This window comes from Rhinoderma darwinii, chromosome 1 (assembly GCF_050947455.1).
Source record: "Rhinoderma darwinii isolate aRhiDar2 chromosome 1, aRhiDar2.hap1, whole genome shotgun sequence".
Taxonomy (NCBI): domain Eukaryota; kingdom Metazoa; phylum Chordata; class Amphibia; order Anura; family Rhinodermatidae; genus Rhinoderma; species Rhinoderma darwinii.
The window spans coordinates 220,699,307-220,717,288 of record NC_134687.1 but is presented as its reverse complement, the minus strand read 5'-3'; the positions used below and the strand labels follow the sequence as shown (position 1 = coordinate 220,717,288).

Below are 17,982 nucleotides of genomic sequence, written 5' to 3'. Positions count from 1 at the left end.
TATTTCCGTCCTCAGGACGCAGGTACAGTTGAATTTAATGCTGGAGCAAGGATCTGACAGCTCCTTCCTCCAGCATTCACTGTGCCGTGAGCCATTAGCGGCTCGGCGCAGACAGGCGCAATTTATTGACGTCTTCGCGCCTGTCTGCGCCGAGTCACTCATAACACAGGGCAAAGGAGGAGAAGGATCTCATCCTCCACCCGTCGTGGGAATGGGGATAGGTAAGTAATTTTATTATTTTTCTATTATGCACATATGGGGGCATTATACCGTATTGGGGAGGCTGATATGGTGGCAGCTATGAGGGGCATTATACTGCATGGGGTCTGCTATGCGGGCATTATACTGTATGGGGGCATTATATGGTGTTGGGAAGCTATCAGGGGCATTATACTGTATGGAGTCTGCTATGGGGCCATTATACTGTATAGCGGGCTGATATGGTGGCAACTATGGGGGCATTACACCGTGGGGGGACATATATGGGGGCATTATACTATGGGGGCAGAAAAGGGGGGCATTATACTGTGTGGGGGGGCAGCTATGGGAGCATTATACTGTGTGTGGGGCAGTTATGAGAGCATTATACTGTGTGGGGCGGCTATGGGGGGCATCCATGGGGCTGTTGGGCAAGGCAGCTCGGCATAGGTGAGTCAGGGGTCTTGTGGTGTTGGGGAGGGGTAGGGGGGCCCAAGCTGAATTCTTGCACCAGGACCCATGAGCCTTCAGTTACGCCCCTGGACATATGAACGTGACAATAACTTGTTGACTGTTAGCAGGTATAGCGGGAATCAATTATTTTGGCTGAGAATGATCTAATGCCTATGGCCACCATCCCTGCTGTGAAATGCTTCTGACAGCTAGAAACTAACAATTTCCATTGTTGAACAGAAGCCTGTCCGTGACAAATCAGTAAAACACCATCACATGCTACTTTTCCTTAGTGGAGCCCGCACCATCACCGCGGGGTGACAGCTATATTATGAAGCTGGCACCCTCCTGTAACGGCCAGTACCGGAGCTATTCTCAGATACGGCCAATTAACCCCTCAGATGCTGCGCTCAATAGAGAGCGCAGCATCTGAGGGGTTTTAACCCGAACGGCAACCCAGCGATGCAATCGCTGGGTTGCTATGGCAATCGGAGGCAAAATAATGGCCTCTGTGTCTGCCTTGTACGGAAGCCGATGAGGACCCAGGTTTTCTGCAAGTGAACAAATAACTGCTCCAATACACTGCACTATGTATGTAGTGCAGTGTATTAGAGTAGCGATCGGGGCATCAGGCCCTCAAGTCCCATAGTGGAACAAGTAAAAAAAAAAGTACCAAAAAAGTTTATAAAAATGCCGTAAAAAAACAAAAACACACAACTTTCAAGTAAAAATATCCAAACTGCCTTTTTTTCCCCATAAGTCTTCTATTATTGGAAAAAACGTACAAAATAAAAAAAAAGTACACATAATTAGTGTCACCGCGTCCGTAACGACCCAAACTATGAAATATTATGTAATTTACCCCGCACGATGAACACCGTAAAAAAACAAATATGAAAAACAACACCAGAATCTTTGTTTTTAGGTCACATCTCCCAAAAAATGTAATAAAAAGTGATAAAAAAAAAATCGCATTCACTCCAAAATAGTACCAATAAAAACGACAATCCGTCTCGCAAAAAATAATCCCTGACACAGCTTTGTCCACGCAAAAATAAAAAAGTTATTGGTCTTAGAATATGGCGACACAAAAAACAAATAATTTTTTAAAAAAAAGTGATTTTATTGTGCAAAAGCTACAATACATAAAAAAAACTATATCGATTTGGTATCGCCGTAATCGCATCGACCTGCAGAATAAAGTTAACGTAATTTATGGCACACGATGAATGGCGAAAAAAAACCCAATAAAAAAGTATTCCAGAATTGCTTGTTTTTAATAATTTCCTATAAAACGTGATCAAAAAGTCGTATGTGTCCCAAAATTATACCAATAAAATCTACAGCTTGTCTTGCAAAAAACGAGCCCGCCACTAGTAATTCGGTAATAAAAAAACATCCCGATGCTCAGGCTGGAGTGGAACATTCCTTCAGTTTAAGTGCCCTGGTATTTAGGAACTAGGAAGGGAAGGGACAAAGCACATCTGCTGGAAGCGAGGGCGCCCGTGTTATACCAGCATAACACTTTCCCAGCAAAATTTCCCTAACTACAAAGGAGAAAAAGTCCCCAAAAGGTGCAGAGTGTTAGAAAAGGGGGATAAGAAAGAAAACCGTTTATCAGTGCGACACTGGCCTGTGCATAACAGTTTGCTTCACAGCATACCACACATCTATGGATAATTCTATTATTTACCCCATTTTTATATCCTCCTATTATGCCCTGATGTACTCCGCACAGATTACATATGCCCCCACATTATAAACTGAATACCAGTAAAGCTCCAAACAAAACTACTACCAAGCAAAATCAATGCTCCAAATAGCGGTCCTTCCCTTCTTCGCCCTACAGTGTGCCCAAACAGCAGTTTACGTCCACAAGTAAGGCATTAGCATACCCGGGAGAACCCGCTTAACAATTTATGGGGTAAGATTCTCCAGTGGCACAACAGATTAGAAAGAATGAATGAATGAATGAATGAATGAATGAATGAATGAATGAATGAATGAATGAATAAATAAATAGGCATATCAGTGGAAAACTTGCCTGTGGGGTCAAAATGCTAACTATACCCCTAGATAAATTCCTTAAGGGGTGTAGTTTCCCAAATGGGGTCACTTTTGGGGGATTTCCACTGTTTTGGCACTGCAAAACCTCTTCAAACCTTACATGGTGCCTAAAATATATCCTAATAAAAAGGAGACCCCAAAATCCTCTGGGTGCTCCTTTGCTTCTGAGGCCTGTGTTTTAGTCCAGTAGCACACTAGGGCCACAAGTGGGATATTTCCTAAAACTGCAAAAATCTGGGCAATAAATATTGAGTGCATTTCTCTGGTGAAACCTTCTGTGTTACAAAAAAAAATGGATTTAAAATTAATTTCTGCAAAAAAATGAAATTTGTCAATTTCACCTCTACGTTGCTTTAATTCTTAGGAAACGCCTAAAGGGTTAAGAAACGTTATAAATGCTGTTTTGAATACTTTGAGAGGTGCGGTTTTTAAAATGGGGTGACTTATTGGGGGTTTCTAATGAATAAGGCCCTCAAAGTCACTTCACAACTGAACTGGTCCCTGAAAAAATAGCCTTTTGAAATTTTCTTGAAAATATGAGAAATTACTGCTAAAGTTCTAAGAATTGTAAAATAAAAGGATGTTCAAAAAACGATGCCAATCTAAAGTAGACATATGGGGATGTTAATTAGTAACTATTTTGTGTGATATAATGGTCTGTCTTACAAACGGATACATTAAAATTTAGAAAAATTCAATTTTTTGCTAAGTTTTGGTGTTTTTCACAACTAAATATTAAATGTATCGAGCAAATTTTGCCAGCAACATAAAGTCAATGTGTCACAAGAAAACGATCTCAGAATCGCTTGGATAGGTAAAAGCATTCCGAAGTTATTACCACATGAAGTGAAACATGTCAGATTTGAAAAATTAGGCTGTCAGGAAGGTCAAAAGTGGCCACAGCGGGAAGGGGTTAAACAGAAAACCACAAAACCAATAAATAGACATACTTTTTCCCCCTTCACAAATATAATACGAGAATCATCAGAATTTCTTCTTTCTTCAAAGTCGTCCATCACTTGAGCAGAATGAGACTGTGTGTAACAACGTACTGAAGACTCATAACTTAAATCTCCAGTACGTATGACAGGAACATGTAGCAATCCATCCTTCTCCTTTACAGCAAATATGTCTTTACCAAACTGCATGCTGGGAACTATAGGGAAAGCAAAGAAATTGTCTCAATATTAAGCAGTAAAATATTTCAAAATAATAGATTACATAAAATGTTTACCAAATTTATCTGAAAAACATTTGTCTGCACTGAATAGTGTTTTCTAAAACAAAGTTGACATTGTCATTTCATCTTCTGAAAACACCCTCCCCTTCCCTAATCTAATTCTCTGTGAGACGGATAGAATTGAGATCGAGGTTTATGAAGGAAGGAAGATCTATGCACACAAAAAAAAAAAAGATGTAGAATACAAAGACAAGACCCCATACCTTTTACTGTCTCACACAATTTGATCAAAATATGAGCTAAGAACCTCACTATTGTAAGTAGATTCAGCAGCAATGCATATTTATTTATGTATAGTGTTTAGGTGGCGCTGGTGTTCGCAGAGTTCTGTCGCCATTTTCTTGTGTATTGTTTTGCAGTCACAGGCACCTGTATACACTTTTTTTTTTCTTTTTGCTGGAACTCTCTTGTTTCTTGTGTATTGTATATATGTGGTGGAAGTGACTGCCACAATTTTTGATCTTGCACTCCTCCCATTCTACCCTGGGTGATTTTAATTAGTCTAATGCTAGTTCCTACCATCCCCAACTATATGCAGGCTTAGTCCCAGAACTGGGTGTATGAGTAGCGTAGAGACCCACCATATAAGTGATGTTGCCTTGTCGTGGCAGGTGGGCTCACACAATTTGATCAAAATGTGCGCTAAGAACCTCGCTATTGTAAGTAGACTCAGCAGTAATGCATATTTATATATAGTGTTTAGGTGGCATTGATGTTCGGAGAGTGCGGTCACCATTTTCTTGTGTATTGTACCTTTTACTGATATGTATACCACCATGTATACATTTATTGAAAATTTTCCAATATTAACAATCTGACAATATACAAATACATTTAAAAGTAGAAGTAAACAACAGAACAACAGACGAACAACAGACAAACAAATGACAATAGTGTAGACTCAATGTGCAGATAGATCGTTGTATCGAGATAAGGGCATCAGTAAGGATACAGGTTATGCAGCAGAGAATAGCGAGTTAATACAGCCGAATATCATCCGTCCAAATTGCATTACATTACAATATCAGCGAGTAGATAATCCTTTGCACCTCCTAAAAGGACCGAAAGAGTACACTTTGGTGGTAACAATGGTCGGAAAAATCTGTGTTTGAAGTAGGGGCTGTGGAACCAGCAACCCCATTTATTCTGGAACTTGGTTTGTAGCAAATTTTGATTTGCTAGCAATTGTTTATACATGAAAGTAGTATTGACCAATGCTACCCCCTCTTGGATATGAGGTTGCGACACATGTTTCCAATGCCTTGTTATTACCAGTTTAGTGGTCATAAGAATATGGGCGACAACTGTCACGTATGGGGGTGGAAACCTGTCCAATCCCATAAATAATAAAGCCAACTCAGGTCTTAAAGGGAATGTCAGGTAAGTAAGAGTTTTAATGATATGGTGAGTTGCATTCCAGAGGGGTTTGATCCTTGGACAATCCCATAAAATATGCAGAAATGTACCCGGAGAGCCACATAATCTTCAGCAATCCGGTGAGGATGACGGAAATATTAAGTGAAATCTGGAGGGGTAGAAGTACCATCTTAAGCTAGTCTTTGAGACTGTTTCCTGATAAGAGGTGCATCGGAAGATCTTGTACACAACGTGAAATGCATTTTCTCATTGCTTAACAGAAAAGGTTGAGTCAAGTTATTTTTCCCATTTGAGCAGGGGGGGGGGGGGGTGTTTTGTGGAATGTAACCTTTCCATTTAATAAGTTGTAGAAAAAGGAAATACCTTTGCGTTTTGGGGAAACATTAGAGAGATGTTCTAAAACTTCCTTAGAGGTACAATTAGATTTGGGCAATTTGTATTGTAAGAAGTGTCGAACCTGCAAAAATGTATAGAATTCCCTATTGGAAACTTGGAACTTCTCTGAGATGTGTTGAAAAAGTAGGGAGCCGCCTTGGTCATACAGATCATTGAGGGAGCTTATACCTTTAGCACGCCAGTTGGACAGGTCAAGGGAGGGAATGTGGTCCTCAATAATTGAGAGGGGCACCTGGTGAGGAGGAATAGTACACGTATGAGGAATAGAAGATACTAATCGAGACTATATCGTACAGGAGATGGAAATGGAAGTCAGGTGTGTGGAGGGATTATTAAGGTGCCACAAAGTGCTGATGAAGTCCGATCGTAATGTCCTATTCCCACTCAGATGTGATTCAATGACCACCCATTGTTTGTCTGTATTATTGTGCCACCAGTGAGATAACTGATCTAGGATAAAAGCTCTATAATAATCCCGGATGTTAGGAACGCCTATACCACCCAATTGTCTATGTTTTGTGACAATGGAGGCAGATATACTATGGTGTTTATTATTCCAGACAAAATTCATAAGCATCTTATGGGCAACCGAAAAAAAAGAGTTTGGTATGTGGATTGGGAGAGTTCTGAAAAGATAAAGAAGAAAAAACACCGAAAAAGGCCATACTTACAAATGGACACAGCCAGGTCAGAAACGCTGATGAAGACGAGTGAGCAGGTGCTTTAAATAATAATAGCCACTCCCACTAGTCTTGAGGGGAGTGGTATGTGGTGCATGGGATGTGTAGTAAGAAATAATAAATGAATAGTGTATGTGCAAGTGTAATAATGTAAGTGAAATATAGGGGGCAGTAATGAGTAAAGTCCCTAAAAAATAAATGAATAATGGGATGCAAGTGTGTGAAACATGGAGGGATAGTGTGTAAGTCATGAGGCGCAACGTGACTAGCCAGGTAGAAGCCTATTTGTGACGCCTTGATAATTCATAGAGCGGGCTACCCTGCTTGCTAGGCCAAACAACAACACACCATGCTCTCCCAGCATCAAAGACCTGGCTGTGTCCAAAAGAAGCGAATATAAGTAATAATGAAAAATACATGGGGTATTAGTGATCATTTTGGCCAAAAGGACGCAAGCTCGCAATCCACGACAAGGATCCCCAGACTTGCGAGTCCCTAACTGGAGCGAAAAGCTCCTGATGTACAGACAAAACAGATAAAAACAAGGACATTTATGCAAAAACACCGAAAAAGGCCATACTTACAAATGGACACAGCCAGGTCAGAAACGCTGATGAAGACGAGTGAGCAGGTGCTTTAAATAATAATAGCCACTCCCACTAGTCTTGAGGGGAGTGGTATGTGGTGCATGGGATGTGTAGTAAGAAATAATAAATGAATAGTGTATGTGCAAGTGTAATAATGTAAGTGAAATATAGGGGGCAGTAATGAGTAAAGTCCCTAAAAAATAAATGAATAATGGGATTTATTTTTTAGGGACTTTACTCATTACTGCCCCCTATATTTCACTTACATTATTACACTTGCACATACACTATTCATTTATTATTTCTTACTACACATCCCATGCACCACATACCACTCCCCTCAAGACTAGTGGGAGTGGCTATTATTATTTAAAGCACCTGCTCACTCGTCTTCATCAGCGTTTCTGACCTGGCTGTGTCCATTTGTAAGTATGGCCTTTTTCGGTGTTTTTGCATAAATGTCCTTGTTTTTATCTGTTTTGTCTGTACATCAGGAGCTTTTCGCTCCAGTTAGGGACTCGCAAGTCTGGGGATCCTTGTCGTGGATTGCGAGCTTGCGTCCTTTTGGCCAAAATGATCACTAATACCCCATGTATTTTTCATTATTACTTATATTCGCTTCTTTTGGACACAGCCAGGTCTTTGATGCTGGGAGAGCATGGTGTGTTGTTGTTTGGCCTAGCAAGCAGGGTAGCCCGCTCTATGAATTATCAAGGCGTCACAAATAGGCTTCTACCTGGCTAGTCACGTTGCGCCTCATGACTTACACACTATCCCTCCATGTTTCACACACTTGCATCCCATTATTCATTTATTTTTTAGGGACTTTACTCATTACTGCCCCCTATATTTCACTTACATTATTACACTTGCACATACACTATTCATTTATTATTTCTTACTACACATCCCATGCACCACATACCACTCCCCTCAAGACTAGTGGGAGTGGCTATTATTATTTAAAGCACCTGCTCACTCGTCTTCATCAGCGTTTCTGACCTGGCTGTGTCCATTTGTAAGTATGGCCTTTTTCGGTGTTTTTGCATAAATGTCCTTGTTTTTATCTGTTTTGTCTGTACATCAGGAGCTTTTCGCTCCAGTTAGGGACTCGCAAGTCTGGGGATCCTTGTCGTGGATTGCGAGCTTGCGTCCTTTTGGCCAAAATGATCACTAATACCCCATGTATTTTTCATTATTACTTATATTCGCTTCTTTTGGACACAGCCAGGTCTTTGATGCTGGGAGAGCATGGTGTGTTGTTGTTTGGCCTAGCAAGCAGGGTAGCCCGCTCTATGAATTATCAAGGCGTCACAAATAGGCTTCTACCTGGCTAGTCACGTTGCGCCTCATGACTTACACACTATCCCTCCATGTTTCACACACTTGCATCCCATTATTCATTTATTTTTTAGGGACTTTACTCATTACTGCCCCCTATATTTCACTTACATTATTACACTTGCACATACACTATTCATTTATTATTTCTTACTACACATCCCATGCACCACATACCACTCCCCTCAAGACTAGTGGGAGTGGCTATTATTATTTAAAGCACCTGCTCACTCGTCTTCATCAGCGTTTCTGACCTGGCTGTGTCCATTTGTAAGTATGGCCTTTTTCGGTGTTTTTGCATAAATGTCCTTGTTTTTATCTGTTTTGTCTGTACATCAGGAGCTTTTCGCTCCAGTTAGGGACTCGCAAGTCTGGGGATCCTTGTCGTGGATTGCGAGCTTGCGTCCTTTTGGCCAAAATGATCACTAATACCCCATGTATTTTTCATTATTACTTATATTCGCTTCTTTTGGACACAGCCAGGTCTTTGATGCTGGGAGAGCATGGTGTGTTGTTGTTTGGCCTAGCAAGCAGGGTAGCCCGCTCTATGAATTATCAAGGCGTCACAAATAGGCTTCTACCTGGCTAGTCACGTTGCGCCTCATGACTTACACACTATCCCTCCATGTTTCACACACTTGCATCCCATTATTCATTTATTTTTTAGGGACTTTACTCATTACTGCCCCCTATATTTCACTTACATTATTACACTTGCACATACACTATTCATTTATTATTTCTTACTACACATCCCATGCACCACATACCACTCCCCTCAAGACTAGTGGGAGTGGCTATTATTATTTAAAGCACCTGCTCACTCGTCTTCATCAGCGTTTCTGACCTGGCTGTGTCCATTTGTAAGTATGGCCTTTTTCGGTGTTTTTGCATAAATGTCCTTGTTTTTATCTGTTTTGTCTGTACATCAGGAGCTTTTCGCTCCAGTTAGGGACTCGCAAGTCTGGGGATCCTTGTCGTGGATTGCGAGCTTGCGTCCTTTTGGCCAAAATGATCACTAATACCCCATGTATTTTTCATTATTACTTATATTCGCTTCTTTTGGACACAGCCAGGTCTTTGATGCTGGGAGAGCATGGTGTGTTGTTGTTTGGCCTAGCAAGCAGGGTAGCCCGCTCTATGAATTATCAAGGCGTCACAAATAGGCTTCTACCTGGCTAGTCACGTTGCGCCTCATGACTTACACACTATCCCTCCATGTTTCACACACTTGCATCCCATTATTCATTTATTTTTTAGGGACTTTACTCATTACTGCCCCCTATATTTCACTTACATTATTACACTTGCACATACACTATTCATTTATTATTTCTTACTACACATCCCATGCACCACATACCACTCCCCTCAAGACTAGTGGGAGTGGCTATTATTATTTAAAGCACCTGCTCACTCGTCTTCATCAGCGTTTCTGACCTGGCTGTGTCCATTTGTAAGTATGGCCTTTTTCGGTGTTTTTGCATAAAGATAAAGAAGAGGAAGAATCAAGAGAGGGGTTTAACTTTTCAAAGAAGTTTTTTCATAAAGGCTTGCTGGTTGCAATTAGGAGCATATAGATTAACAACCGTATACTCCGCATTATTGATTTAGCAGCGGATAATGATAAAGCGGCTTTGGGCATCAATCACATTTTGATGAATAGTGAGCGCTAGGGTTGCGTGGAACGCAATCACGACCCCTCTTCTTTCTAGGGATGGTGGAATGGACTATAGTAGGGAAGAGTTTATGACAGAGTTTCGAGCAATTTTTGTCAGACATATGAGTCTCCTGTATACAGGCAATATCACATTTTTATTGGGTAACCTCCCTCCACAGAAGTGAACGTTTAAAGGGACTATTCAGACCCTTGGTATTAAGGGACAAAATCTTAAGAGCCATTATAATGGGGTTTGAGCATGCTTTCTAAAATATATACTGTAAGGACAAACGACCTGTCAGTTCGGGTGGGATGTGGATTACTATGTACCGGTCCCAAGATGTATAGTATAGAAAGTCCATTGCACGAGTACAGATTCAGAATGGTAACAGACAGAGAATGTTTGCACAAATGTATAGTGAATGTCTGGGGTAGATCTATTTACCCAATTAACCGGATACAGTAAATTCAGCACACTACATGTACAGATGATCATAGAAATAACAACAAAATAGAACTTCGTAAAGAACATTGAGAAATGCAGTGAGAATTAGTTATCAAAAAGAATTAGCAGCACTATGGTGCTATGGTATGAAAAATAGGAAAAGTCAGCACAAAAGTGCCGTGGTATTTATATTGAACCAAAAGTTTGGGGCAGAAGTGAGAACAAAACAATGTGTGGCATTCGGTACTCACTCAAATAGCATCAAGTAGTAATCGGTAATTGGTTTTCCATCTGCAGCAGTCCATTCTCTATTCAGGCAATATGGCTGAGGATACGATACGAGCACTGTTGGGTTCATTGCAGCTTTGATGTTCCAGCTAGATAGTAGGAAGATGCCCTCCTCATGCGTAGTGACAACATGGATGGCTCCAGCTCGATTAATCAACAATTTGGTCGGGAAACCCCATCTATAGGCAATAGAGTTTCGTCAGCTGTTTCCTCGCTCTTTCTATAAGGCCCTCTTTGATGTGGAAGAAGGTGTACCAGGCTAAGACGTCCCTCGGAATGGAGTTTGAAAGTGCTTTCGGTTTAAGAACCCTATGAGCTCTATCAATGCATAGCTCATATTCGGCGCCTGTTGGAAGCATGCGTTTTGTAAGGTGTTGTAAGTAGCTTTTAAGATCCACGTTAGGAATAGATCTGTGATACCTCTGAATTTAATATTGATTCTCCGGTTTCTATCCTCATAGTCCACCAGTTTCGCTTGTAGCGAGGACAACTTTTCCTCCAAAGAATTATGTGTGTCCACCATAACGTTATGAGCAGAGGCAAAGGACTCCATCTTGTCCTCCACGTGTGAAACTCTCTCACCCGAATTGTTTATTAAAGCCTAAAAAGGATGAATAGCTTGCATGAAATCCTTATGCAAGGAGCTTCTAAGCGCAAGTAACATGGCTTTCAGCATTGTTTCAGATACTGCTTTATCTGACGTCTGGAAAATAGCGAAGTTATCTGGGGTATCCGGTGGTAACGATGTTTCCATATCGGGGTCATCAGGTGCTTCTGCGTCAGCCAGTTTTTGTGGCTGTCTGGCAGGGCTGTTTGTCGGCGAAATAGATCGGCTGGATGCCGAGGAGGGAGACAGGGGGTCGAGAGGAAGAGAGAGTTGGAGCGGCGGGGAACTGATTTCATCCTGCATAAGAGGGGGGAAATTTCCCATCGCATTAGGAGAGGGTGAGTTCCAATCGCCATTTAGGGAAAACTGACTAACTTGTTTAGTCATAGATGAGCTTGGCACAGGGTTACCTACAAGCATTGCAGTTTGGGCTGGCAGAGACGGTCCCTCTCTGGCAAGGTCTCCATACGGCGTGGATCCGGCGGCGCCATCTTTGATACCTCCGTCGTAGAAGAAAAAGCGTTCCAGGGGCTTGCTGCCATTTGATTTTTGCGGTTTTCTCCTGCCCATAGCTGCTAGAAACATTCCCCTTGTCAGGGAGTGAAGTCGCTGGCAGGTGCTTCAAATGCGGAGTTAGCTCCGATGCATACGAGCTCAGACTCTATGCGGCCATCAGGTTTGCCGGCCAGGCCCTGCCCCAATGCTCTATATTTTATATTGTCTATAAGATTCCCTGCTAAAGAGCTCTGACCTGTCTAGGCAGGCATCATCCTGTGAGCCCTCTCAGACAGTATGGAGCCCTTAGGGGGCAAAGCAGCCCTCTTTGCATACGGCATGGCACTTTCTACCATTTAGCAGTGCATATCATACATACTATAAAATAAGGAGCCCTTTTAGGTGTCTGACACGGTTTGGCGTAGGGGGTAGGTATGGCATTTATAGTTCTATCCTCGTACTGCATTGACCATGAGTCTTACCAATGTTTTTTTTTTATAGAAGTTTGGTGTAGCAGGTGCGCTGTTTGAACCTGTCATACGGGTCAGCATTACAGAGAAAATTTGCATGCAGTGGTGAGATCAGTAATTTTTTCGCAAGGTCATTAAAGTTTTGTATTTTAGTATTTGCACCAGATTTACAGATAGATGTGTTTTTTATTACATTTAACACACAACCAACAAAATGTGCAAACAATTTTAAAGACTTCATACCAAAAACAAGTTTTAAGAATATGCCCCAATATCGCTAGTATACCATTTTCCAGCCTTATTGGAACATAAAAATGATTATGTACACCTTCTATCCAGAAGCCCTATGATTCAAAGTACATACAGTATATTAAAAGAATCCCCTGAACCCCACACCTCTCATCTACTTGTATGGACAGGAAAGCTCATCTTACCATCCTGATAGGTATCGTTGATCGCAACCGTGGCCTGAAATGGTTTTGTAAGTTCAGCCCCTTGTGCAGAGCTGAGGAACACCACAAATGTCTCCAATCCCTCAATGACCGGGTGCTGTGTATCATCAAGTACAGACAGAGTACAGTGCTGCAACATACAAATAACCTGATATGTAGTACATCTGGTTTATTACATACATTACCTATACAACTATACTTACGGACACAGGTAAAAAAATAATAATAAGGCTATAAGAAAAGTCTGAACATAAGATGAAATACACAAATAGCATTTATAAGTCACATTTATCACAAATGTATTATTAGTGAAAGGATTGAGAGCGTACAATTCGGATGTAAAAGAAAATTTGATTTTCACACAAAAAATATGTACCCGTTACAGCAGCTTAGTCTCAGACCCATGCCATATTAACATAAAAAAGCTATATAATATGATACTCATTAAGCACAGTAGAAGCTATATCATTGATATCTTCCAGATATTTTATAAACACTCTAGATATATTCTGTGATTACAGCACAGACGGGCCGCGGAGTGTCACCCGATGTGCATTCATTTCCAACAAGATGAGAACTAATTTCAATGAGCCCACGGTCGTGTGCATTGGCCCATAGGATAGCATGTGTTCTATACTATCCGCAGTTCCGCAATTGCGGTTAGTATACGGCCGCAAATGCACCGTCGTTTGCATGAGGACTAAGAGTTATAGCATATTTACAGCCCTAGGGTGCACTATACAAATGCTATAACAGGCTGTCAGAATGGAATGAATAACAAGGCTGTGCTTTTCATTAAAATGAATGAAAATACGAACAGCAAAAGCTGGCATGATTAGTAAGGAGGTGGAATAAGACGTGAGCTGTTGTAAGGGGCGTAATTTTCTAACAGCCAACTTCTCATCTCTCCTCCTTAGCACTTCAGCTGTATCTGTGCGTGCTCTTTTCCTAGATAACCCCTGAGGCACACACACAGCTGAGATGTGTTGGCTGTGATATTTATCTCGCCTATAGGTAGTTTTATTCCCTCAGGCTGACTGCGTGTTCACGTTCATGATAGCTGACAGGCGGAGCAGGAAGGAGGGCTTACACCGGTCTCTAGCTCTGTGTCCAGACGCAACTCATTCTGCTGTGTGTGCTCTTTATAAGGCCTAATTCACACGAGTGCGTTCGGTCCGTGATATACGGTCCGTGTGTCGGCCGCATTTCCCGGACCGAAGACACTGCAGGGAGCCGGGCTCCTAGCATCATAGTTATTTATGACGCTAGGTGTCACTGCCTCTCCGTGGAACTACTGTCACGTACTGAAAAAATTATTACAGTGCGGGACAGTTGTCCCGCAGCGAGGCAGTGACACCTAACTTCATAGATAACTATGATGCTAGGAGCCCGGCTCCCTGCAGTGTGTTCGGTCCGGGAAATGCGGCCGACACACGGACCGTATATCACGGACCAAACATGCTCGTGTTTATTAGGCCTTAGGGCTTATTCACACGACAGGGTCCGAGTGTTGGCCGATAAAATCAGTTTTTCCCGGCCGGTTTTCATCCGTTTTGCATCCGTTCCGGGCCGGGCATATCTGGACAGCGACATCAGGGGCAACTCCTGAAGTGGAATCCCCATGTGAATCCCGGTGATTCCACTTCAGGAATAGCTCCTGTCGTCTGTGTCCATTTATGGACACTGAACATTACTGGCTTCTCCTGGTGTGGAATCCCCGGTCACAGAGTGTTCGGGGATTCCGCTTCAGGAGTTGCCCCTGATGTCACTGTCCATATATGCCCGGCATGGAATCGGAACGGATGCAAAACGGATGTCTCTGTCTAGGAGCGGAATCTCCGAACACACGGGGATTCCGCTCCTTCAGGGAGCTAAAGTGGGGCTAGCACATAGCAGAGCAGGGAGATACCTCCCTGCTCTGCTATAGTGGCGTCGCTACAGCAGTAGCAGCCGCAGCAGCAGCAAGCGCCGCCATCGGCCATGGGAGGTGTCGTCGGGCCAGGGCTCTTTTAAAACAAGCAGGGGAAGGGAGCCAGCGCAGCGCCCCCTTCCACCTGCTGTACACCTGGGCCCTGCCACACAGTACCCCTGTATAAGGGCACCCCCACATTGTAGAAACGTACCTGCAGCATACAGCGCTTCGTCCGAATGGCATAAACTCCTCCTCCTCACATGCACTCTGCGCTGTGAGGAGAGAGCGAGCGACGTCAGACATGGCCGTCACTCGGGACACATTACATTGATGGCTGTGTATTACCCGGCCCCATAGACTTCTATGGGAGCCGGGCGGACGGCCGAAAATAGGGCATGTCCCATTTTTTGAGGGCCGGGTTTCCCGGCCAGTCAAAAAATCGGTCGCGTGAATAGCCCCATTAGGGGTATATTCTTCCTACTGCGACCGTGTGACGGCCGTTTTATGAACGGCCGTCACCCGGCCGGGAAACCCTGTCGTGTGAATAAGGGCTTATAGAAAGGGTTTTGTGACGTGACACATGTGGCCATTTTAGTTAACCTAATGATTACCCCTTAACAAGACGAGTGTTTATAACTATTTTAAGGTATTTATGAATTTATTTATAGTAATGGAGTTTTTAATTATGTAATTTTCTTTTTTTCTGAGAAAACCCCTGTAAGGCTGGGTTCACACAGAGTTTTTTGCAGGCAGAAAATCTGGCCAATAGCGACTGCAGCATCAAAGCCCTTAGAAACAGGAAGGCGGCCCCCTCCGGCAGCCCTCCCCCCGATGGTTGTCATAGCAGCCTGGTAACCTAATGAAGGCCCCCCTTCTGCTCCTATTAAGCACTGCCTCACACAATATACTGCAAACCATACGTTTTGCAGTATATTGTGCAAGCACTCTAATGATCACTAGTTCAAGTCCCCTAGGACTTCCAAGCGAAAGTTATGACTTTTGAAAGGTGGAGACGAAAGAACTAAAGAGAAAAACCTTAAAATGGTGGCGGCGACGGCAAGGCGTTACTATAAATATAGCCATACTTAAACCGCATTAAAGCCAAATTAAAAAACACAAATAGAAATATGTTAATCTCATAACCTAATAGGCCCAGTATTTTTCTGACCAGCTCAAGAGCATTTTAATTAGAATAATAAGGAGGATTATGGAAGTTTAATTAAGGCTGGCACAGCGTTATAAAATGAAGAATGTCTCTAGAGGTCTATAGAAATGTTCTCATAAAATTAAGGTTTACTAGGTGGAGAATGATTTGTAGGGGATACATAAACTTAATGTTCACTCCATTATATTACCTTAATATTTAAAGAGCGGCACTCTGCCTTCTCTAGATTGTCCAATTTGGAGATAAAGATGTGCCCAGAGTAGTGAAACAATTATATAGACTGAAAAAGGACATATCACTGTTAGGCCTTATTCACACAAGCGTATTTTACGTGCATGTGCGGTCTGTTTAAATAACTGACAGCAGACTGATAAATGCATTGAAATGAGGCTATTCACACCTGTGTTTTTTTCACGGAGCATGTGTTTGTGGCGTGAAACTCACTGCATGTCCTATTCTAGTCCGTTTTTGCGGACCTCATTGCCCATTGAAGTTCATGGGTGTGTGAAAACAACGGACAGAACACTGGCGACATCCGTGTGCTGTCCGTGTTTCACACATCAATTGCTAAAGAAATGCAGAGAAAAAAAAAGGAAAAACATGGACGAGAAAAACGGATGCTACATATGCGTAAAACACGGCCTGTTTTCTATGCGCGCAAATCAGACACGCTCGTGTGAATGAGGCATCATGCTGCAAAAAATGGTCATCATTTACACAACTACCTTGGGCAAGGCATATACCGTAAGTAAAAGCCAAATACCAATAACACTTAGAAAATAAAGTTGTATTTTTTCTATTGGATATTGGCATGGTTGCCCTAATATCTTTAAAAACATTTAGAAATATCTTATAGTAAAGATAACATAGATAATAAGACCAATGATGGATCAATACAATTAATTAGTATACCGCCGGCGAGGCACTGGAACGATCAGTTCTCTGCCTCGCCATTCGAAGCTTTAGCAATAATGCAGGTGGCATGATGACGTCATTACGCTGCTTGCGTCATTCACTGGATGAGGCCTGGTCTCTGACGAGGCCTGTGTCGCTGGAGGACGGCGCTGGGACGAGTACAGGAGAGCATGTAATGTTTGTTTGGTTTTTCAGTGGGCAGTGATGGGGCACTATCTACAGGGGACTCTACAGGGGGGAACTATCTACATGGGTCTCTATCTACACTATGGGGAGAACTATCTACAAGGGGCTCTATCAGGGCACTATCTATAGGGGACTCTATGGGGGCCACTATCTACAGGGGATTCTATAGAGGGCACTATCTACAGGAGACCCTATGAAGAGCACTATCTACAGGTGGCCTATCTACAAAGAGCACTATCTACAAGGGGGAACTATCTACATGGGACTCTATCTACACTATGGGGAGAACTATCTACAAGGGGCTCTATCGGGGCACTATCTATAGGGGACCACTATCTACAGGGGATTCTATAGAGGGCACTATCTACAGGAGACCCTATGAGGAGTACGATCTACAGGTGGCCTATCTACAAAGAGCACTATCTACAGGGGGTACATGGGACTCTATCTACACTATGGGGAGAACTATCTACAAGGGGCTCTATCGGGGCACTATCTATAGGGGACTCTATGGGGGCCACTATCTACAGGGGATTCTATAGAGGGCACTATCTACAGGAGACCCTATTAGGAGTACGATCTACAGGTGGCCTATCTACAAAGAGCACTATCTACAGGGGGGAACGATCTACATGGGACTCTATCTACACTATGGGGAGAACTATCTACAAGGGGCTCTATCGGGGAACTATCTATAGGGCACTCTATGGGGGCCACTATCTACAGGGGATTCTATGGAAGCCAGTATCTAAAGGAGACCCTATGAAGAGCACTATCTACAGGGGGACTATCTACAGGGAGCACTATCTACAGGGGACTATATGGGGGGCACTATATACAGGGGGCTCTATGGGGGCACTATCTACAGGGGGCTCTATGAGGGGCACTATCTACAGGGGGCTCTATGAGGGGCACTATCTACAGGGGGCTCTATGAGGGGCACTATCTACAGGGGGCTCTATGAGGGGCACTATCTACAGGGGGCTCTTTGAGGGGCACTATCTACAGGGGGCTCTATGAGGGGCACTATCTACAGGGGTGGATTGTG

General features: G+C 42.8%; 1 protein-coding gene across 1 annotated transcript in view; it reads right to left on the bottom strand.

Moving 5' to 3' along the window:
- FRAS1 (Fraser extracellular matrix complex subunit 1) overlaps positions 1–17,982 on the bottom strand; it is a 457,569-nt gene that overhangs the window by 58,362 nt on the left and 381,225 nt on the right. Inside the window, exons 58-59 of the mRNA XM_075861759.1 lie at positions 12,739–12,886; positions 3,669–3,874 (exon numbers count right to left, since the gene is read on the bottom strand). Coding sequence (XP_075717874.1) covers positions 3,669–3,874; positions 12,739–12,886 — 354 coding nt within the window. The remainder of the gene's footprint in view (positions 1–3,668; positions 3,875–12,738; positions 12,887–17,982) is intronic.